The sequence below is a fragment of the Ischnura elegans genome, chromosome 13 (genome assembly GCF_921293095.1).
Source record: "Ischnura elegans chromosome 13, ioIscEleg1.1, whole genome shotgun sequence".
NCBI classification, from domain to species: Eukaryota; Metazoa; Arthropoda; class Insecta; order Odonata; family Coenagrionidae; genus Ischnura; species Ischnura elegans.
In genome coordinates, this window is record NC_060258.1 from 6,076,699 (window position 1) to 6,101,234 (window position 24,536).

General features: G+C 34.4%; 1 protein-coding gene across 1 annotated transcript; it reads left to right on the forward strand.

Moving 5' to 3' along the window:
* The first annotated feature begins 20,782 nt into the window (after positions 1 to 20,782).
* LOC124170315 lies at positions 20,783 to 23,955 on the forward strand. The gene is made up of 5 exons (XM_046549025.1): positions 20,783 to 20,873; positions 21,312 to 21,529; positions 21,743 to 21,924; positions 22,171 to 22,507; positions 22,797 to 23,955. Exons 3-5 carry the CDS (start codon positions 21,745 to 21,747, stop codon positions 22,976 to 22,978), a joined length of 699 nt encoding a protein of 232 aa, XP_046404981.1. The 5' UTR covers positions 20,783 to 20,873; positions 21,312 to 21,529; positions 21,743 to 21,744; the 3' UTR covers positions 22,979 to 23,955.
* Positions 23,956 to 24,536: the final 581 nt, after the last annotated feature.

Genomic DNA, 24,536 nt, shown 5'->3' on the forward strand with positions numbered 1-24,536 from the left:
AGTACACCCAGTGTCTTTTCTAAATATCTAAGGGGCCATGGAAGCTGCCCCTTCACAGCAAAATACAGGACAGAGAATGGAGATTATTCAGATGTATCATTTTCCCGTTTTTTCAAATCATGAGAAATCAAAATTGAGATTGAAGATTCAATTTTTTGCAGTTACGAGAACGAATTAATCAAGTTTCTTATTCTTGCACTCAATTTGCTTCTGCAATTATCATTTTTGTAGTAGTATATGTTAAAAGGCCAAAATCACTATTTATTCTTTTCTCAACAGTAGAATCATGGAAAAAAACAAGTGGAGCATGTTTTCAATGTATTTGTTATGTGTTCTCTTTTCAATGTATATGTTCTCTTACCTCTTGTTAATACTCAAATATAAACTCTGGAAGAGATTACAGGGTACAATATCTATGCAGAAAGAAAACAGATCTCAAAATCATCTTCTCTTCCAAAACTATTTCATGAAACGGTTTTTTAAATTACCCTGTTATTATTATCCTTAAAACATGCTAAACCAATCACACAGCAATTATGTATTATGCTCGAAAAAAAAAGTTCTTACTGCCTGTCAATAGATGGCTATAGCACTGATTGTTGCTCAATTTTGAAATACCAGAATCATCATGACTCAAGCTCAGACATTAGTTAAACAAACTGCTCAACAACCATGATGAATACGTCACGCCATTAGATACTTAGTGTTGAGAGAAGAGCATAATAAAGTTTTTAAAAATTAACCGAGAGACTGCTATAACAGAAACACTGTTACAGGATTGGTATCATTGCTTCAAAGACAATCATTTCAATGATGACAATGGTCTATGTGAAGAAAGGCCAAAAACCTCCAGAGAAAATCAATTGGAGGCATTGCTCAATGAAGATCAATGCCATACTCAAGAAGAGACTGCTTTGTATTTGAAGTTGCCCACCAAGCCATTTCCAAGGAATTGCATGCATTGGGAATTTAGTGTCAAGCAAGGAAATTGTGTTCCCAATGATTCAACAGTAATTCCACAGCATGAAATGCTCAACCTCACATTACAAAGCCTAGAGCATTAAACATTAAAACCGAACTGAAAACACTCAAATGCAAAGGCTGAACGCACCCAACTAATTCCTCAGACATTGAATCATCTGATTATTATTTTTTGCATTCAATATTACATGGTTTGACAGATCAGCAGTTGCACTCATAAGAATGCATTGAAAAATGGCTTCATTCATGCAAAACCTCACCACATACCAGTATTCAAGCTCTGCCACAATGATGGGGAAAAACTGCAGCTAGAAATGGACAACATCCTTCCTTTTACACCACACCCATAAGATATTCTAATAGCTACTGTTAGGGTAAAGTAAATATGTTCTCAGGTTACTATGTGATTGACAACAATAATGTTTATATATGTGAAGTAAATAAATGTTTATGGATTCCTAGTGAAGTGCAGAGTCTAAGTAATTCTACCACAAAGTAAAGTAAAAAAACCCAAAAGGTTATGGGCTCGCGGCAAGAATTGCAGTAAAAATAAAGGAAAATTTGAAGAATAAAAGAAGGAAAAAAAAAACGGAAAAAAGAGATGGCGATGTCAAGCGAAGATACTACGCACATACAAAAATTGAAGGACACAACAACTTACTCTATGTGGTCTTTCCAAATTAAAATCCTGTTCCGAGCCAAGGAAATGATAGAAGTAATTGAAGGTGAAGATTTAAAGGAGAAAAAAGATATGAATCAAGAAGAGACGCGGAGATGGAACATGAAAGACGCCAAGGCCCAATATTGGATAGTCTCAACAATAGATAGATCCGTGGTCCACCATATAATGACCTGTAAAACAGCTAAAGAAATGTTCCAGAAACTTAAATTAATATACGAAAAGGACACAGAGACTCAGATATGTCAACTCCTACAAGAATTTTACGCATACAAATATGACAGTTCGAAGGACGTCATGACAAACATGAGCAATCTGCAAAACATTGCTTATAGACTGAACGGACTAAAACAACCCGTCGACGATCTCATGATAATGACGAAGATGATGTCCATCCTGCCAGACAATTTCCGGCATTTCTCGAGCGCATGGGATTCCGTGAGAGGACCAGATAAAACAATTGAGGACCTTTGCGCACGTCTTCAAATAGAAGAGTCGAAGCTGAAGACGGAAAACGAAACAGATGTGGTATCATTCGCGGCAAATTACAAAAACGGTAAAATTAATTATAAAATAGATACAGTGTGTTTTTTATGCAAAGTGCAGAGTCTAAGTAATTCTACCACAAAGTAAAGTAAAAACCCAAAAGGTAATGTAAAATCCAGATGTCCTAAAAGAGGGTGTACAATATGCAAACGCACAAATCATAATGAAAAGGACTGTTTCTTTCGAGAAAAATCTTGCAAAATATGTAAGAAAACAAATCATGACGAAAAAAATTGTTTTTTAAAAATAAGGGTCAGAATAATGAAAAAAGGTATAGAGACAGGGACTCAAGAAAAGATAAATTAGCATTTTTTTGCGGATTCTGAGGCTAACCTTAATCATAATAATATCTTTGAATTTGTGATCGATAGTGGCGCAACGAAACACATGGTAAATTCCATCGAAATGGTTAAAAATTTGCGTAAGTGCAATGAAAATGTAAAGGTTGCTAAAAAAGATTCAACTATGACAGTCAAAGGAGTAGGAACTCTAGATCTAAATAAATGTAAATTAAAAGAGGTGTTGTGTGTACCGGAACTTACTAAAAATTTAATGTCTGTTTCTGAAATCACAGAGAATAATGGAACCGTATTATTTACTAAGGATAGTGTTCAAATATTAACTGGTGAAATACCTATGCCAAAACAAAATATTGTAATAGAAGGTAAGAAAAGAGCAAATGGAATGTTTGTAGTTGATCTCAATGGAACTGATGAAGCCATGTTAACACAGACAGTTAATGTAGGTATGGATTGGCACAGAAAAATGGGCCATTTAAATTTTAAAAGTCTTAAAAAAATAGCATCATTATGTGATGGTGTGCCAAAAGAAATTGCTAATATAGACGAAAATAATTTTTGTGCTGTTTGTGTGAATGCTAAACAAACCAGATTTCCTTTTAAAACAGAAAGAATGAGAGCAACTAGAATAATACAAATAATTCACACTGATGTATGCGGACCATTTGAGATTGAGACTCATGATCGTAAAAGATATTTTGTTACTATGATAGATGATTTTTCACATTTTTGTACAGTATTTCTTATTAGATATAAGAGTGAAGTGTCTGAATGTCTGAAGCAGTTTGTGAACTCTGTTGAGAATCAATTTAACAAAAAGGTTAGCGTGATACGATGTGACAATGGAAGAGAGTACTGTGCTTTAGAGTTACAGTCATGGTGTAAGAACAAGGGTATTGTGCTAGAGTATACAGTGCCTTACACTCCTCAATTAAATGGTAAAGCAGAAAGAATGAATCGTACACTTCTTGAAAAAGCTAGATCATTAATATTTGATGCAAACCTACCCAAGGAAATGTGGGGAGATGCCATTTTAACCGCAGCATACATTACAAATAGATGCCCGAGCACTACTGTGGACAGAACACCAGTGGAACTGTGGTTTGGATATAAACCGAATCTGAAAGGGGTTCAGATATTTGGTTGCAAAGCCTATGCAAAAGTTTTGAAGCCTTTGAAGAAAATGGACAATCGATCAAGAGAATGTATTTTCATTGGATATGCCAGAAATGCATACCGATTGTGGGATCCAGAAAAAAGGCAAGTTTTTGTCTCTAGGGATGTTATTTTTGAAAAATCTGCAACTAAAAATAAAAGCCATATATGTGAAAATCAGCAAGATGTTGGGAGAGTTAGAATTTGTAATAGTATAGAAAATCTAGACAAGGAAAAAGAAGAAGTAGAGGAAAGTAAAGAAAAGAATTTAGAAGAATCTAGAGAGAGTGAAGAAGATATAGATGAAGATATGAGAAAAAATAATGAAAGGGAAGAAACAAGAAATAAAGAAAGAAATGAACCAGAAGTAAGAGATGAAGAAAGAGATTCAACCACACGAAATTTAAGACCCAGAGTAAACTTAAGAACGCCTTCAAGATACAAGAACTATGCTATGCGATGTGAGACAGATGAGGTATCACTGACTTATAGTGAGATAATGGAAATTGTTAATGAAATAAGACTACTGATGTTTAAAAAAAAAAAAAAAAAAAAAACTTTGTGTTAGAGTAAAGTAAATATGTTCTCAGGTTACTATGTAATTGACAACAATAATGTTTATATGTGAAGAAAATAACTGTTTATGGATTCCTAGTGAAGTCCAGAGTCTAAGTAATTCTACCACAAAGTAAAGTAAAAACCCAAAAGTTTCCAATTATTTTAAGAAGAGTTTTTTATTAGAATTCCATAACAAAGCAAAATATTCAATTCAGGCTCTAACCAGTGAATTTTTCGGTATTTAGGCATTAAAAACACATACTGAATATTAATTACTGTTTGATCCAAGCTGCCAATAGATCTGTAAAATGAAGTTAAAATTTCTGATAGCATATTCCACCAAATGCTTAAGTTTTCTATGATTTATCTTACGAGTTGATCCAATATGTACTTAGATCTGTAAAATGAGGTTTATATTACGGTGGGCAAAATCCACCAAATCCTTAAGTATTCTATGCTACTTCTTACAAGTGACAATAGATATAATTAATATAATGATATCCATCTTCCATCACAGTTTTACTCCTGCCTCTTGAAACACAAAACTTCATTCCATGCTATGTGTAAATTTGAGCTTTCTTACAATAATGAATGAATTAAGTGTGAATAACCCATATATGAGAGATATACAGATGAGAAATTTACACAACACAAGGTCGTAAAACTCAGATGTTACTGCAGGTGAGAATAAAACTTACCAAAGCATCTGGTCTCGTTTCTTGGCAGTCTGACACAGGAATGTATATTTCAGTAGTTTGGAATGCACATGGGAGCTGTGAAGTGCCTTCATTTGCACTTTGCAAGCAGTCCTGTGAGTCAGTAGAAGACCGTAAATTGTCATCACCTGTCTCCTCTTCTTTGATACTCTGCAGAGAAAGTAATGGAGATAAAAAACTCACCCTCTTCAAAGTCAACAAATTAGGAGCACACCTAGATATAATGAAACAGGATTATTGAAATCTTACCTCTAATACTACAAAAGATTATGTTAGATTGAAGGACCAAGCATGCATTTCTAAGCCACTCCACTTCAACTGCATTTAAGGACAAAGACCTAGAAAACACTGTCACGAGGCGTTGGTGAGGATATTTCAGGGTGACAATAGTACACGTACAGAGGTATGGTTATTAAGGTGTACTCTTCAGCTAACATTTTATTCTTTGGTTAATTAAGAATTCTACCCAAATAACTGCTGGAAAAGAGAGACGTGAAGCAGAGAAGGGTCATTTTGGCTGAATACCTGAGCCTCTTCCATGAATTACCAAGCAGCAAAGGAAATTTCAACATTGGGAGAGAGAAAGAGATTTAACACTATTTTAGCAAACCAACTTTTCCCACCGACCAGGTAACAGGATACATATTGGAGAACACGACACTCCCTGAACACTTAATAGGCTAGCAATACAGAATATTAATATTTCCCCAATACTACGCACTATTGACTGCCATCAAAATGATTCCTCCCTTCTCAGATGACTTCTCAGCACTAAAATCTGTTAACAAAATGGAGTCTCTTGCGGTAAAATTAAAAGCAGTTAAAGAAGGTTTTGAAAACATGCAATCAGCATGGCCACAATGCACACACTTCCCCTTAACTTTCTATCTGCAACCCATGCATCCCAGACCACAAAAGTCTTTACCACATTCTGCTTTCCTATTACTCATTGGACCATTACCAGAACAAAATTATGTCTCCTCACTCTTTAATAACTTAACCAAATGTATTTCACTTAACTTCACTCCCACCTTTTCCCTGGTGCTCTCAAAAACTTACCAGGCTGCCTCCAGGATTTGATGCTGCTAGCCAGGGTGCATCCATCAGCAATGAACATTCTTTGCACTCTACATCAGAACACTGAGCTTCAGTGATGGCCATACTAAGCACAAAATCCATATTCTCCTTTACTTTTCTAAGACACTGGAAGGCCTCATTGTTCAGTAAGTCGATTGCATGATGAGACAAATCAAATCCAAAGAAAGGGTAAATGCAAGCCCCTATTACTTTACAACAATAATTTATGTCATCAGGTAACTTGGCCATGAAATTCACTGTCACGTTCCCACCAGTAGAGTGAGTTAACCTCTGGCCATTGACCAAATCTTGGTTTTGTGACGGCAACAAGTTTTTCCCACAAAAGCTGTTCATAAATCGATACTCCTTCCATGTTATAGAAGATGGTAGAGAGGTAATTACACATTCCTGAGATTTTATCAACACTTTCACCATTTTTTGTTCACTGATCCATTCAGGAAGTCTTCCCAGAAGCACTACCACATTATCAGTTTTGGAGTATAATGGTGATTTACATTGTTTCATGATATCCCAATACAAATTCATAAACACTACAGACAAATCAAACAGAACTATCTGCTTTTTAGTCAACAAATAATTTGCATAAAATTTGGGATGATGTCTGAGATCAATCTCCCACTAGTTGCAATGTAAAATATGAACATCAACAGCTGTGCATCACTTCCCAGGAAGGGTATCATTAAATGTCCACGGCTTGTATTTTAATAGCAGTAGGCCAACAAACCCTGAAAAAATAAACGTTATTATACACATTTAGATCAAATAAATTCACAACAGTAAAAGACACTGCCAAACATAGTAATGGAAACCCATAGAGACACTGTTATCTTATTATGATTCATGTTATTATATCTTGCTTATCCATTACGAACAATTCAAAAATGAAGAAGTGGGAAACCTTCCAATACAATGAGTGGATATCAAACGACAAGGTTAATGACCAAAGGTCACTAGGAAAAAGGTCCTCATTCAAAGAATTCAAGATTATATTGTGTATACCAATGTGATAAATTTAATTCAAAGTGTACAACAAAACAAGAAAACCAATTCTGAGGAGCTCTTTTGCCTGAACGAAGCAATCAATTTCATTGCCACCAGAAGCATGAGAGACAGTACACAGCTGTGATGGGTCATAAAAATCCTCTGTTCCATAGTGCTTCATTTATTACGTGTTAGTTTATTCTCATTATAATTATTGCACTTAAATTCATGTTTCCCAAGTTTGTGTGCCTTTATATCCCTTATTTTTCATTCCAATGACTCAGTTTGGATGCAAGGACGCTAAAATTATTCCCAGCTGTTTGAGAGTGACAAATTTTAAAAACCATGAAAAATGAAGATGATGCTTTAACGATGCAAATGTCTGCTAGTTTAAGAACCAATGGCTCAATTGAATACTTATTGGTACTGTTATGCAATGCATTATGTCTTCAATGCAGCTGGTAAGAGGTTATAAAAGAGAGAATCAGTCAACCTTAACCTTAAATTTTTTTAGGTAAAGATATCAAGTGCTGTTGCTGATCACACCATCACCCATGGAATCGCCTTTAACATTAGGCATGCTGAGGCATAAACAGAGAGGCCAAAAATAAACCCCAATGCCTGCTACAGAAAGAATGTTGAAACATTAAGCCTAACTCATTTGGCTTAAGTTCAATGATTCAGGAGCAGACTTAAGCATTTGGTCAATCTAAACTGGAACTGAGCATGTCATCATTTCATACCACTGAGCATATCATGCTGTGAATGATGGCCGGTGAAAAGTTGTTTTGTCTGAAAGCTGCCTCAATGTAGCACTGGATGCATTCACGCCATAGATGGCACACCATCGGGCCACACTGAGTAAACATACAAGTTATCTAACAAACAGTATCCAAAGTATTTGCAACCGAGTAAAGTAATCTCCCAAATATCTGAGTGTGGATTTGAGCTGTGGATGAAAGGAATTTCAAAAACTCTATCATGAATTAGTCTTCAAATTTCATAGCAAAAAGTGAAACATTTACAACTAAGTCTGTATTCTCATTTTAATTTTTTGCCTTCTCGTGAGTAAATCAGACCATGCAAATGAAAAAAATTCTTCCCATAATATTTTCGATTCTATTTCAGGTACCCCTCACCTAACTATAAACATGTTCCTTAAAGAGCACTAGTCATACTAGCACATTTCATGATAAGTGAGGTGTTTTTAATGCATAACAATATAATTTATATCCTGTGCACCACAAGATGACTTTTCTGGGGCTATTTTAGATTTTAGAGCAAAGTTGCTAATGCACAGTGATGAAAAAATTCAGGTAATTATTATCTTTAGTAGAACCATTTACTTCATTAATACATTGGATTGTGTTCTCCTTCACTTTTCCCATTCTAATTAAGAGGTGATAGTAGGTTTAGAGTTAGTGCTTTAGCTGATATAAAGCATGAAGATTGCTGGAACATTTACAGAGCAATCTTTGATTCCAGCCATGTTTTACCAAATACTATTGCCTTTAAAATAGAATTGAGATTGTTTACCATTGGCCTACTACATTAGATACAAGAATTTCTCCTAGGAGGTAAGCAGTGTTTTAGTGATTTAAAACTTAGAGTGGCTTAAATTAAAATAATTACGGTTATGCTTTTTGCCTCATATCATACAAGTCATACCCCTGAAGTTCGCACAATTGACAGTGACTTCCCGCAGAAATATTTCCATTAGGCGAACACACTTCCTTTCTTTCACCAAGAACTTAGTGCATCTGGAGGTTTTTTATCTCAAGTTTCACAATAGATGAGAAAGAAACTAACCAACACATTGGCTCTCAGTAGATTACAGTCTGGTACAGGAATGTGTGTCACAGTTGTAAGGACAAAGCATGTGAGCTGTGAAGTGCCTCCAACCACATTTTGAATGCAGATGTGAATGAAGGCACTTCACAGCCCCCACGCAGTCCCTTGTCTCTGAAGAAAAATCCAACTCGTCACCAGCCGCCTCATTTCCTTTCAGAGAAAGTACCTGTGATAAGCAACTCACCTCCATCAAAGTAAAAAAGGAAGAGATGCTCCTAATCTTGATGAATCAGGATTATTAAATATTCTATATACACGGTTAACTTAATATTGAGTTTTGTCCATCTGTTGCAAAATGGCTTGAAAACGACCGAACCAAATGAAATTAAATTTGGCAGGAAGAAACTAGGTAAACTTGATTCTAATTCAGGCAATGCAACGAACTCTGAGCCCTCAAAGGCCTTAAAGTGGGCCCTTTCACAAAAAAATATATTATGCATTTGGATTAGAGTATTAGACGTCATAAAGATGTGGTTTTATTCCCTTAATTTAATTGTAATTATATTCTTAACCATAATGTTGATGAAGGTTGTCATTTTCACATTTAAGTGAATGAAAAGAAAAATTTTTTATTCCTGCAGTCAATTATAAAATCAGGACTTTCTGAGTAAAGAGTTATAAACTATCAATATCACTTAACATATTTTATTTAAGCCCAAGTCTTACCATAGAAACCATTGACATAGCATATGCTTTCGATATACTTCTTTCATTCTTGATGTCTTCTTTATGTTTAAAGATTATCTCTGAGGCTTACATCATTATGAAAAACATACTTGCTGGCTTACAGAAATTTATTTTCTAATTTCTATTATGCATGTGAATTGATTAGAGCATAAAAAATTAAAAGTGGTCAAGCACTAAAAACTTATTTTACGTAGTAAAAAATGTCCAATATTGAATTCTAACAAATGAAATTAAAATTCTATTACCAAATTAACAAAATATATCCGACATACCTTCATGTACTAGTTCCATTTGTATGCAAGTTGCTAATTTGTGACATCATAATCACGTTTATTATATTTACATCAACTTCAACTATCCAGATTACCATAGATATAACTTAAACCAGCATTGTGAGTTCTATCATTACAATTTTAGTATGTCTGCATGTAAACAACCCTTTTTTTAAACAGTTGTGATACACTATATCCAGGATAGAAAATTTTAGAGTTTTCATAACCAATGGCATAGTTTCCACTATTCTTCAACCAAACCATAGAGATGAGTGGGAGTAATACCGTTAATTACCTACTTAATACAGTTGCAAAAACGACACACAAAATAATCTTCTGCGCTAAAAATATTTTATTCATCATGATTTTTTTCAAATAACCCTTATAACTGAAAAAAAACAATAACACAGCAATCATGAGCAAAAAAATAACCACCATTCTTTTCTGGCCCGTGCACACCATGCATACACTTGAACAAGATAATGTGTGGGCGATTATAGTAGACCAGAATGGAACAAGTACACATTTATGAACCATATAAGAACAAGTTCAATTTTTTCTTCGTGCATTTATACGACTTGGGTGGTCAAACTGTGCATTTTCGTGTCCATTTATGCATTCCTACATGAAGACATTAACTAGTACAGGTAAGTACCATGTAAACAGGCCTTTACCGTTGCACCAAGAACATTATTTAAGAAAAAAGAAACCTCAAGGTCTCAAACCTCAAAAAGAAACCTTAAACCTCAAACCTTAAACAAAACCTCAAAGAAACCTCAAAACAAAATTATTTAATGAAAATATTTTTTTAAACAACCCTGATATTCATATCCTTAAAACTTGCAAAACCAATCATGCAACAATTATGCATTGCCCTCTAAACTTTTCTTACACAGAAAAAAGAAATATAATATGTTTACATTCACTTGGAACTAAAATTGACAGCCGATCAACAAACTATTTTCAAGGTCCCTCACATTTCATTATTTAGCAGCATATGGTTAGAGGTTTCTTTGTTCTAAAAAAAATAGAGTATGGAAGAGTCATGTGTGTGCATTGCCTTGCTAAGTTGATAAAGGGTGAATTCGAATCCCATACTTTCCTGAATATCATTGTCTATTAAACACTAAGTTTTACCAGATGACGAAATGTCTTCAGTCTTTGGCACTGAAAAATCAACTGCAACATAAATAGCATCCTGCCAAGTGCTTAAAGATAAGGAAAAACTGTTTATTAGAAGTTGGACTTGTTACATTTTTTCCGTAGACCATGGACGAGGACCTTTCATGTGCCCTAATATTGTAGATTACCAAAAGGTATACTAAATTATCTTTTGACCGTTAATCGAAGCGCCTTTTTAGTTAGCATTCCAATTAATGGCCTCCGGTAGTACTACAACATTATATTTCTCCAATTGTGTCACCAAGACTTTAATCTATTACGATATAGAGTTAATCCTCACAACTTTATACAACAAATATTTCAGTCCGCAAAATTTATCTTTCAAGATTCCTCCTGTTGTCGACAAAAACCGAAGAGTGTCACCCTTAACTCTGCCATGCTTACACCACGTCAGTCATCAAATAAGAAAAAAGGAAAAGTACTCACCCTGCAGCAACTACTCGGCAAACTTTCTGTCAGAACTGCGTGTGATGATGATAAAATCTTTTTGAAAACACTGCATTCCGTAAGTTTCTTCAAGCACACTGGTCTGGTAGTGGGCAGGCCATCTCCCACAGCAATCTGAGATATTAATAAACAAATTATTAACGTATCACAGCGATTATATTCATGTATATATCACTAGACACTCTGTTTAATTCTCAATACACTTTATTTACACCCACTTCAAGATGGCTCTCTCATTAACAATTTATTATTTATCTTTTATCACCATAGCATCGTCTCAAACAAAGAAATAAAAATAAAAACAAACATGCTCACAAATAAACAAAACAACAAATGAACTTAAAAACAGAAAATAAACTAAGCATTTACAAAAGTGATTTTGATCATAAAGGCACAAGCATCATTATACATCAACAGATATCGTAATTATCTAGGAAAAAACAAAATGAAGGAAGCATCATTGTAAAGAAAATCGATAGCATTTAATGTGCCAATCACATGTAAGCCGACTAAATCATGTAGGGCATCATTCAGTTACTATTGCATGCTACATCCGAAGTGAATATGTTGTGATAATAATCATGATTTTTCCTACAAAGTCAGCAATTCCTTCCTGAAGATTCCGTGAAATTCCCGCTGGTGCGACTCATGTTTTCACTTCAAAATCTCATTCACTGTTTAAATCAGGTACATCGTCAAAAACATCATCTACACACTGACAAAGATCTCAAAATCACACTAGGAAACTACATTCAGTACGTTGATGATTGAAAATGAAAATACTTATGATTATTATGCTCAACGAAAGGACCAACGACGCCAACAACGAACAACAATCGCCTGAGAGACATTTCACGACTCAATAGCAAGGGCTGAGAATATTTTCAACAATTTATGACATGATTGTAAATCTTACGAACACAACATGCACGAAAAAAGATCGATCCGCAACGTTTACTTGTTAATACAAGAACATGCAATCAAGCCTCAGATTAGAATCGATGATATCTAGTTACCATTTTATCCGCAAATAGCACACCTATAGAACAGGCCAAGCATCCGCGTTTCAAGACAAATTTCTTTCCATTTGAAAAAATAAAGGGATATTTAATGTATATTCGTCAATTTTCTTTCAACTTTTGGTAGTATTATAACTTATGTTTAATTATTATTCTATGCTTAGGCCAGAAACTGAATTTAAGGCCGACTTCAGCTTCCACACGGTCACAGTTCCTTTACGGTCTTTAAATATGAAAAAGGATACAAAACATCTTGAACGCTGAATTTAAAGAGTTTTAAAACATTTATGTTTAAAAAAATGCAATTCAGCTCAATTAGATATATGTCATCGTTGCAAATACCTCATTTATCGATTGTAGGCCTATTGCGTACGTTATCCTCTAGTGGTCAGAAACGCTACTAAAGTCTGGTATCTGAACTAAACCTTTCTACCTTGGTCTGTTATATCGTAGAACGTCAGTAAACATGAAATTTGTTGGAAGTATTTGCTGATTACTCTGCTGCGATGTGATTTCTTTTTGAGGTCATATTTAAATGTGAGCCTAACACGCCCTTTTTCTTAATAAGTCTCATGTTTTTGCATTGTTATACTTCATGGAAATGATCGTAATTTATTAGGAATTTAGTAATCACTGAGTGCTGTGTGGATGCTTAGTTTGAGGAGTGAACTGATTTAGAGACTGTGACAACATGAATGCTACCACTGGGAATTATTCGAATTCTCTATACAGGAATTCCGAGGGCACCCCGTGCAGACTTTGCATGAAGAAAAATGATTATTTTCACAACATATTCACTTCAATTGTAGCAAGCCAGACACCTGTAGAGAATGCCTTATTTGATTTAGTCGACCTTAAAGTAAGTGGCGGGTTACATGTTATCGATTTCCTTACTTCTTGTTTTATTCCGTTCTATGAGTACATATTTTCCTTGGTACGTCTGAAATCTCTTGCATATGTTTTCATTCCTTTCTTAGGTTGCTGTGGGAGATGGCCTGCCTGCCACTTTATGTCCACTGTGCTTGAAAAAGCTCATCGAATTCTACGATTTTAGAAATATTTGTCATGAATCGGACGCAGAACTGAGAAAATTTAGGTCCAGAAATAACTTCAGGGTGAGTGCTTATTTTTTTTCATTGGATGCCTCGTGTAACTTCCATATGATGTTAAATCATTCTCGCAAACAGATATTAACTTGTTCGTGATTATGTACCGTGTAGCCCGGTATTAGTAGTTTTAAGTATATATATCAACGAGAATGAAAAATGTAGCAAGATGTTTGTATTTGTTGGTTGAACTGGTTATAACAGTAACTTTAAAAAGTAACTTAATTGTGTATTTCATGAATCACTTGCTACGACGGGTTAAGTATAATGCTTTATGACTGTAGCAAACTGGTACGTGCAACGTTTGTTAAAAATCGCTTTGATTAGGCATCAAAAGTTAATGGGGTATTAAATTTGTTAATGAACAACATAAGATGGTACTAAAAGCCCTTGTGCATGATCGACTGAACAGTGAAAAGAGTCCAATGTCCCACATTGTGTTTCCGAATTAGTTAATCCTGACGAGGCATTAGTTAAGTCGCATCTGGTTACTCAATGGTGAAGAGTGAAGTCGTTTTTTTATTTTGGTATAACTAAGTGTTTACAATTGAATCATAGCCGTAAAAGTGAATCATTTGAATTCATGAATGACCAACTCAAAAAAGAAATCAATGAACATGAAAATTTTTGTGGAATATGTTTTCGATGTATTTCTTTTGCTTTTTACCTCCTGTTCGGTTTTAAATTCCAGCACTTACAGTTTAGATAATTTATAGAACCGTACTTGCGGACTTAAAGAAGTTTATTTACCATTTTGAAGTTGAAATGCACGAAGATATATCCAATGAAATATTTCAACAAATCGATCTAAATGTTTAGAACAGGGGCCTTATTCACGAACAAATCGGAAATGTCGCCTCGACAATGAGAAGCCGTCGAGGCGACAATGTCGAGAGGCACGAAATCGCTTTCCGTGCTATTCACGAAGCGAAAATCGAGGACTCGACGAATTCAGACGCTGGACGAAATTGACGCTTGTGACGTCATGGATGAGTCGTTCCGAATGGAGAAAGAGTCAACCGTCCGGTATACCCGACGACAGCGCCAAAACGGATGATAGAAGAACTACTTGAAAATATGCAGGGAAACCACACAAACAATAATAAAGCAATGGCGGGGAATGGACGAAAGGTTATGGAGGTATAAGAAAAGATTTCATTGTATGAAACATGTTAGTGAAGAATTTTTATGTAGGGACATAAAGTACATTTCTATTACTATCTGAATAAAAGAGTTAAATTTTTAGATTCACTCCACTATAAACGAATACGTAATTCCTCATTAATGCAATGAAGACGAATCGACAGAGTCCACATATTCGGTAGACATAGATTTTATCAATTCCTCAGAATTTGATAAAAACAAATCAACAGAAAGAATCAACCTTTTTCGTAGACTACTATATTTTATCAATTCCTAAGTGTGTAATCAAAACAAATCCTCAGAAAGGGTCAACCTTTTTCGTAGACTACTAGATTTCATCAATTACTTCTTATATATGATAAAACAATACGACAGAAAGAGTCAACTTTTTTGGTAGACTAATAGATATCATCAATTCCTCAATATGCAATCAAAACAATGCAACAGAAAGAGTTAACCTTTTTGGTAGACTATTAGATTGCATCAATTACTCCTTATATGTGATAAAAAAAAATACGACAGAAAGAGTTAACCTTTTTGGTAGATTACTACCTTTCATCAATTCCACAGCATGTAATCAAAACAAATCCACAGAAAGAGTCAACCTTTTTGGTAGACTACTAGATTTAATCCATTACTTCTTATGTAATCATAACAATTCCACAGAAAGAGTCAACCTTTTTGGTAGACTACTAGATTTAATCCATTACTTCTTATGTAATCATAACAATGCCACAGAAAGAGTCAACCTTTTTGGTAGACTATTAGATTTAATCCATTACTTCATATTGTAATCATAACAATGCCACAGAAAGAGTCAACCTTTTTGGTAGACTACAAGATTTCATCAATTACTTCTTATATGTGATAAAAACAATACGACAGAAAGAGTTAACCTTTTTGGTAGACTACTACCTTTCATCAATTCCACAGCATGTAATCAAAACAAATCCACAGAAAGAGTCAACCTTTTTGGTAGACTACTAGATTTAATCCATTACTTCTTATGTAATCATAACAATGCCACAGAAAGAGTCAACCTTTTTGGTAGACTACTAGATTTGATCCATTACTTCTTATGTAATCATAACAATGCCACAGAAAGAGTCAACCTTTTTGGTAGACTACTAGATTTAATCCATTACTTCTTATGTAGTCATAACAATGCCACAGAAAGAGTCAACTTTTTTGGTAGACTACTAGATTTCATCAATTCCACAGCATGTAATCAAAACAAATCCACAGAAAGAGTCAACCTTTTTGGTAGACTACTAGATTTAATCCATTACTTTATGTAATCATTTATGCCAAAGAAAGAGTCAACCTTTTTGGTAGACTATTAGCTTTCATCAATTCCACAGCATGTAATCAAAACAAATCCACAGAAAGAGTCAACCTTTTTGGTAGACTACTAGATTTAATCCATTACTTCTTATGTAATCATAACAAATCCACAGAAAGAGTCAACCTTTTTGGTAGACTACTAGATTTAATCCATTACTACTTATGTAATCATAACAATGCCACAGAAAGAGTCAACCTTTTTGGTAGACTACTACCTTTCATCAATTCCACAGCATGTAATAAAAAAATCCACAGTAAGAGTCAACCTTTTTAGTAGACTACTAGATTAAATCCATTACTTCTTATGTAGTCATAACAATGCCACAGAAAGAGTCAACTTTTTTGGTAGACTACTAGATTTCATCAATTCCACAGCATGTAATCAAAACAAATCCACAGAAAGAGTCAACCTTTTTGGTAGACTACCAGATTTAATCCATTACTTTATGTAATCATTTATGCCACAGAAAGACTCAACCTTTTTGGTAGACTATTTGCTTTCATCAATTCCACAGAATGTAATAATAACAAATCCACAGAATGAGTCTACCTCTTTGGTAGACTACTAGATTTAATCCATTACTTCTTATGTAATCATAACAATGCCACAGAAAGAGTCAACCTTTTTGGTAGACTACTACCTTTCATCAATTCCACAGCATGTAATAAAAAAATCCACAGTAAGAGTCAACCTTTTTAGTAGACTACTAGATTAAATCCATTACTTCTTATGTAGTCATAACAATGCCACAGAAAGAGTCTACTTTTTTGGTAGACTACTAGATTTCATCAATTCCACAGCATGTAATCAAAACAAATCCACAGAAAGAGTCAACCTTTTTGGTAGACTACCAGATTTAATCCATTACTTTATGTAATCATTTATGCCACAGAAAGACTCAACCTTTTTGGTAGGCTATTAGCTTTCATCAATTCCACAGAATGTAATAATAACAAATCCACAGAATGAGTCTACCTCTTTGGTAGACTACTAGATTTAATCCATTACTTCTTATGTAATCAAAACAAATCCACAGAAAGAGTCAACCTTTTTGGTAGACTACTAGATTTAATCTATTACTTCTTATGTAATCATAACAAATCCACAGAAAGAGTCAACCTTTTTGGTAGACTACTAGATTTAATCCATTACTTCTTATGTAATCATAACAATGCCACAGAAAGAGTCAACCTTTTTGGTAGACTACTACCTTTCATCAATTCCACAGCATGTAATAAAAAATCCACAGTAAGAGTCAACCTTTTTAGTAGACTACTAGATTTAATCCATTACTTCATATTGTAATCATAACAATGCCACAGAAAGAGTCAACCTTTTTGGTAGACTACAAGATTTCATCAATTACTTCTTATATGTGATAAAAACAATACGACAGAAAGAGTTAACCTTTTTGGTAGACTACTACCTTTCATCAATTCCACAGCATGTAATCAAAACAAATCCACAGAAAGAGTCAACCTTTTTGGTAGACTACTAGATTTAATCCATTACTTCTTATGTAATCATAACAATGCCACAGAAAGAGTCAACCTTTTTGGTAGACTACTAGATTTGATCCATTACTTCTTATGTAATCATAACAATGCCACAGAAAGAGTCAACCTTTTTGGTAGACTACTAGATTTAATCCATTACTTCTTATGTAGTCATAACAATGCCACAGAAAGAGTCAACTTTTTTGGTAGACTACTAGATTTCATCAATTCCACAGCATGTAATCAAAACAAATCCACAGAAAGAGTCAACCTTTTTGGTAGACTACTAGATTTAATCCATTACTTTATGTAATCATTTATGCCAAAGAAAGAGTCAACCTTTTTGGTAGACTATTAGCTTTCATCAATTCCACAGCATGTAATCAAAACAAATCCACAGAAAGAGTCAACCTTTTTGGTAGACTACTAGATTTAATCCATTACTTCTTATGTAATCATAACAAATCCACAGAAAGAGTCAACCTTTTTGGTAGACTACTAGATTTAATCCATTACTTCTTATGTAATCATAACAATTCCACAGAAAGAGTCAACCTTTTTGGTAGACTACTAGATTTAATCCATTACTTCTTATGTAATCATAACAATGCCACAGAAAGAGTCAACCTTTTTGGTAGACTATTAGATTTAATCCATTACTTCATATTGTAATCATAACAATGCCACAGAAAGAGTCAACCTTTTTGGTAGACTACAAGATTTCATCAATTACTTCTTATATGTGATAAAAACAATACGACAGAAAGAGTTAACCTTTTTGGTAGACTACTACCTTTCATCAATTCCACAGCATGTAATCAAAACAAATCCACAGAAAGAGTCAACCTTTTTGGTAGACTACTAGATTTAATCCATTACTTCTTATGTAATCATAACAATGCCACAGAAAGAGTCAACCTTTTTGGTAGACTACTACCTTTCATCAATTCCACAGCATGTAATAAAAAATCCACAGTAAGAGTCAACCTTTTTAGTAGACTACTAGATTTAATCCATTACTTCATATTGTAATCATAACAATGCCACAGAAAGAGTCAACCTTTTTGGTAGACTACAAGATTTCATCAATTACTTCTTATATGTGATAAAAACAATACGACAGAAAGAGTTAACCTTTTTGGTAGACTACTACCTTTCATCAATTCCACAGCATGTAATCAAAACAAATCCACAGAAAGAGTCAACCTTTTTGGTAGACTACTAGATTTAATCCATTACTTCTTATGTAATCATAACAATGCCACAGAAAGAGTCAACCTTTTTGGTAGACTACTAGATTTGATCCATTACTTCTTATGTAATCATAACAATGCCACAGAAAGAGTCAACCTTTTTGGTAGACTACTAGATTTAATCCATTACTTCTTATGTAGTCATAACAATGCCACAGAAAGAGTCAACTTTTTTGGTAGACTACTAGATTTCATCAATTCCACAGCATGTAATCAAAACAAATCCACAGAAAGAGTCAACCTTTTTGGTAGACTACTAGATTTAATCCATTACTTCTTATGTAATCATAACAAATCCACAGAAAGAGTCAACCTTTTTGGTAGACTACTAGATTTAATCCATTACTTCTTATGTAATCATAACAATGCCACAGAAAGAGTCAACCTTTTTGGTAGACTACTACCTTTCATCAATTCCACAGCATGTAATAAAAAAATCCACAGAAAGAGTCAACCTTTTTAGTAGACTACTAGATTAAATCCATTACTTCTTATGTAGTCATAACAATGCCACAGAAAGAGTCAACTTTTTTGGTAGACTACTAGATTTCATCAATTCCACAGCATGTAATCAAAACAAATCCACAGAAAGAGTCAACCTTTTTGGTAGACTATTTGCTTTCATCAATTCCACAGCATGTAATCAAAACAAATCCACAGAAAGAGTCAACCTTTTTGGTAGACTACCAGATTTAATCCATTACTTTATGTAATCATTTATGCCACAGAAAGACTCAACCTTTTTGGTAGACTATTTGCTTTCATCAATTCCACAGAATGTAATAATAACAAATCCACAGAATGAGTCTACCTCTTTGGTAGACTACTAGATTTAATCCATTACTTCTTATGTAATCATAACAATGCCACAGAAAGAGTCAACCTTTTTGGTAGACTACTACCTTTCATCAATTCCACAGCATGTAATAAAAAAATCCACAGTAAGAGTCAACCTTTTTAGTAGACTACTAGATTAAATCCATTACTTCTTATGTAGTCATAACAATGCCACAGAAAGAGTCAACTTTTTTGGTAGACTACTAGATTTCATCAATTCCACAGCATGTAATCAAAACAAATCCACAGAAAGAGTCAACCTTTTTGGTAGACTACCAGATTTAATCCATTACTTTATGTAATCATTTATGCCACAGAAAGACTCAACCTTTTTGGTAGGCTATTAGCTTTCATCAATTCCACAGAATGTAATAATAACAAATCCACAGAATGAGTCTACCTCTTTGGTAGACTACTAGATTTAATCCATTACTTCTTATGTAATCAAAACAAATCCACAGAAAGAGTCAACCTTTTTGGTAGACTACTAGATTTAATCCATTACTTTATGTAATCATTTATGCCACAGAAAGAGTCAACCTTTTTGGTAGACTAATAGCTTACATCAATTCCACAGAATGTAATAATAACAAATCCACAGAAAGAGTCAACTTTTTTGGTAGACTACTAGATTTCATCAATTCCACAGCATGTAATCAAAACAAATCCACAGAAAGAGTTAACCATTTTGGTAGACTACTACCTTTCATCAATTCCTCAGCATTTAATCAAAACAATGCCACAGAAAGAGTTAACCTTTTTGGTAGACTATAGTACCTTTCATCAATTCCACAGCATTTAATCAAAACAAATTCACAGAAAGAGTCAACTTTTTTGGTAGACTACTACATTTCATCAATTCCTCAGTATGTAATCAAAACAAATCCCCAGAAAGAGTCAACCTCTTTGGTAGACTACTAGATTTAATCCATTACTTCTTATGTAATCACAACTTATCCACAGAAAGAGTCAACCTTTTTGGTAGACTACGAAATTTCATCAAAAACGTCTTATTTATTGCGAAAACTGTAATTAGAATGTGGAAGCAGTACCAATATTAGCCGTACGTGGCGCTGCCGTCGGGTATACCTTGAGGTTGACTCTTTCTCCATTCTCTAAGACTCGTCATGGATTATCGAGGGATTGATATTCGATGCTCTTCTTTTTCCCAAAACTTGAAGACTTCTCGCTCGAAATTCAACTATGGATTCCGAAAAGAGAGGTAAGTTTGAATGATTTCTCGTTGATATTCAGTGATGAGGATAACCAAATGAATCATATTTATACATATTTCAGCTAAACGTTAATTATTTCAAATCTTCTATACAGGGTAGTTATTATTAACAACTATTGACGCAAATTTATTGACATAATAAGAAAATAATGCATGTTGTTCAACATTCTCGCCCCGATGCTTCATAAAAATTCTGAAGTTGATCATAACATTGCATATATTAAGAATTAACGATCTTCCTCAAATGCAAAGATATAGAATAAGTTCTTCTGTTAGGTTTTGGGTAAATAGGTGGAAATAAATACCAATAAAATATACAGAATAAGATTCTATCACGTAATGGCTGCATACAAACTTATTAAAATTAATTTTGCGTTACATAATCGCACATTAATTATTACATACTTTTTGATTTTACACTTTAAGAGGCAATTGAAAAAAGCATGAGTCGCCAAAAGGCACGCGTGTCTCATGAGCAGAGGGAAATCCTTATCCAATACATGCGAGAGCACCCAGGGTTGGCACGCAACCGCATCAAAGGCAGTAATGCTTCCAACACAGTGCAACGCCTGTGGGCCACTTTAAGTGACCAATTAAATGCCTGCCCAACTGGAGCAACAAGATCATCAGTTAAGTGGGCGAAGGTAATTTGTAATTTATATTTCTCATTCATGAAGGCCTAGAGTTAGTCACTGCTTAAAGCAGTAATAAAAAAATTTTGCCAATGCTTTCAATCTAAATTAGTTCAAAGTTTCAAGAACCAGAGCATTTTATGCCTTCCTAAGCATTCCAAATAATCTCAATGCAGAATTCTAATCTATTATAAAGCTAATATTTGAATTATTTAGTCTCGTTAGACATGGCAAGACTGGCGTCTAGATACAAAAAAAAGGCATCCAAAATAAGGACCCATGCTAGCGGAAGTGGTGGAGGTGGCCGCCTTAAAATCACCCCCCTCACTGAGTTAGAGCAACAAGTGCTAAGCTTGGTGGGGGAAAAGGCAGTGGATGGGGAGGATGGCCTTGTAGACCCTTTGATAGTAAGTTTAAATAGATATTGAATGACCACTTAAATGGCCAATTTGTGGCAGTGACCACTCCTTGAAAAGGTTTGTGGTTTTATGATAAATTTAATAAATAAAAATTTAAAAATTAAAAGTTTAATTTGTTATTAAAGTCAATGGACTATAAAACACATTAGCCTTCAAAATTTATGAATGATTGAGGGATAGCAGATGTACTGCATTTCATGGTTTGATGTCTAACAATTTTTAAACTTTTTTCAGCACCGCATAAGCCAAGAATCACATCCCCTACCTGCATCTGATTCACCTTCTCCTCCTTCATCACCAGATAAAAACCCCATTTATTGTTTGACATCATATTCCCCTACAACAGTAACTACATCCCACCAACAGCCATTTCAAATCCCACTAAATTTTGAAGTAATACAAAATCACATATCAGCCATAGAAAATGCGATTTCAAAGCCATCTCCAATGCCATCCACCTCACAAACATTCCCCGCAGAAGAAAATCATTCCCCTCCAGTCCTTCCTCCCTCAAATCCTGTATGTGACACAGTACCAAGGGCCAGAAAAAGGAAGCGGCCATCTCCACCAAGTAAGAAATAATAACTACAGATATGGTAGTTATATGGAGGACTAAAAATGTCCCTAAATGCTCAGCTGCTATTGTGATAGAACTATTTTCATGTTGCCTTACATATTCCTGAACAACCGTCAGTTAATGTTATTATTCTAATATTACTAGTACATAATCCAAGCACAAACCTTGATTGAGATTTTAGAAAATAAATGATGTTGCAATAATTTATTGAGCTACTAGGGTGTAATCATAAAATGAAACAATTCAGATTCATATTAAACAAGTCTAATTATTATTTTTTCAGATGATGATTCCGATTACATATTGGCTCTGGCAGCAAAAGAGAGGACTGAGCACAGTAAGGCAAAGGCGATTGCCTTAAGTAGTTTGGCCGAGAGTATGAGAGACATAACTGCATCCCTTAAGATGGCCTGCCAAGCAATAAAGGATGCTAGCGATGAGTATGGGGATTTAATTCAATATTGAATGTAATGTATCCAATTATATAAAAAATTAAATTAAATCCCTCCAGCACATTTTGTTCCCAAAAAATCACTCCTTTCAAGGTAAAACATTGTGCTGGTAGTAGGGTTGAATGCAGAATAAACTAGGGTGTAAAAATATCATCATGGGAGAGGTTGAGGGGGCAGTGAAACAATTAACTGAGGCCTTGGTGTGGGAGGTTGAACATGAAATCTATAGGCCACCATGTTTCCAGTCCTAGTGGGAAGGTGGAAAGGGACCATCTTCCTTCACTTGTACAGGGACAGGTACTTCTCTTTAAACAAATAAAGTGAAGCCCATATTAAGCCAGTAAGTAATATCTAAGTGGGCATCAAACATGATTCTTCATGATAAATTGCTCCTTGCTTCGGCCTGTAAAGAAGTGCACTGCTCCTCTATGGGGCCCTCAACTTTAATTGATGAGGATAACTGAGTCAGCAGTAAAAAATCTACCTACAAATGTGAAAAAAGATAAATTAATGTAGAAAATTATTTAAAGTATACCATAGCATTGAAATTTATATTCAATTTTTAATCATGCATGACTAAATTATTGATTTTTTTTCCAGATACATAGCCAGAGGAAGGCCAGCATAAATTCCTTTGTATATACTTTAGACATGTTCAAGATTTCATTAAATAAACTGTGTAATAATATAATTATTTTCTTATATTTAGTTTTTTTCCAAAATAAAAATTTAAATGCAATTCATGCACAATTAATAAATATTTCTAGTAAAATATTTGCAAGTATGGTCTAATTAACAATTCTTTGTATAATCCCCTCTCTCACACGCCGTGCCTCATTAATCAACACTCTTTCTTGCGGAATAGGGGGGTTAGGAGCAAGAAGAGGTTCATCTTCTTCCTGTATGTGTTGAGGAAGAGGTATACCTCCCCTCACACACATATTATGTAGCACGCAACATGCTACTATTATTTTTCCGGCCTTCCTTGGGCTATAGTCCAACACACGGTGTTTTAAAAGACATCTGAATCGATTTTTAATGACTCCAATACACCGCTCTACAGTAGCTCGAGCTTTGCTATGTAGGCGTGTAAACCTTGCCTCAGGGGAGCCTTCAATGGCATTTATTATGGGGGTTTGTAACCAGGGTAGGTGAGGATATCCTGAGTCACCTATATAATGAAATAAACAATATAATATAGTTGTAATAATGGAACATTATGAATTCAAATTATCACTTAAGAATTAACATCATCCTTTACAAAAGGCTATACCAAAAGCAGCAATAAAATAGTTGTCTGTTCAAAGTAATGTTCAAACTACATCATTCTATTTTTTATCTAAGAATTGGTGGAAGTACTCATTTAATATCAATACTTTAATGACATGTACTGACCTAACAGCCAACACTGCTCACCACTCTCCCATACCCTTCTCATTTGAATGTGAGCTTCACTATGACCCCACACATAGGAATCATGAGAGCTTCCCGGAAATCTTGTAACACAATTCAGAACTGTGAGGTCACTATCACATATCTATAGAAAGGTAAACACTCATTTTATTCTAGTT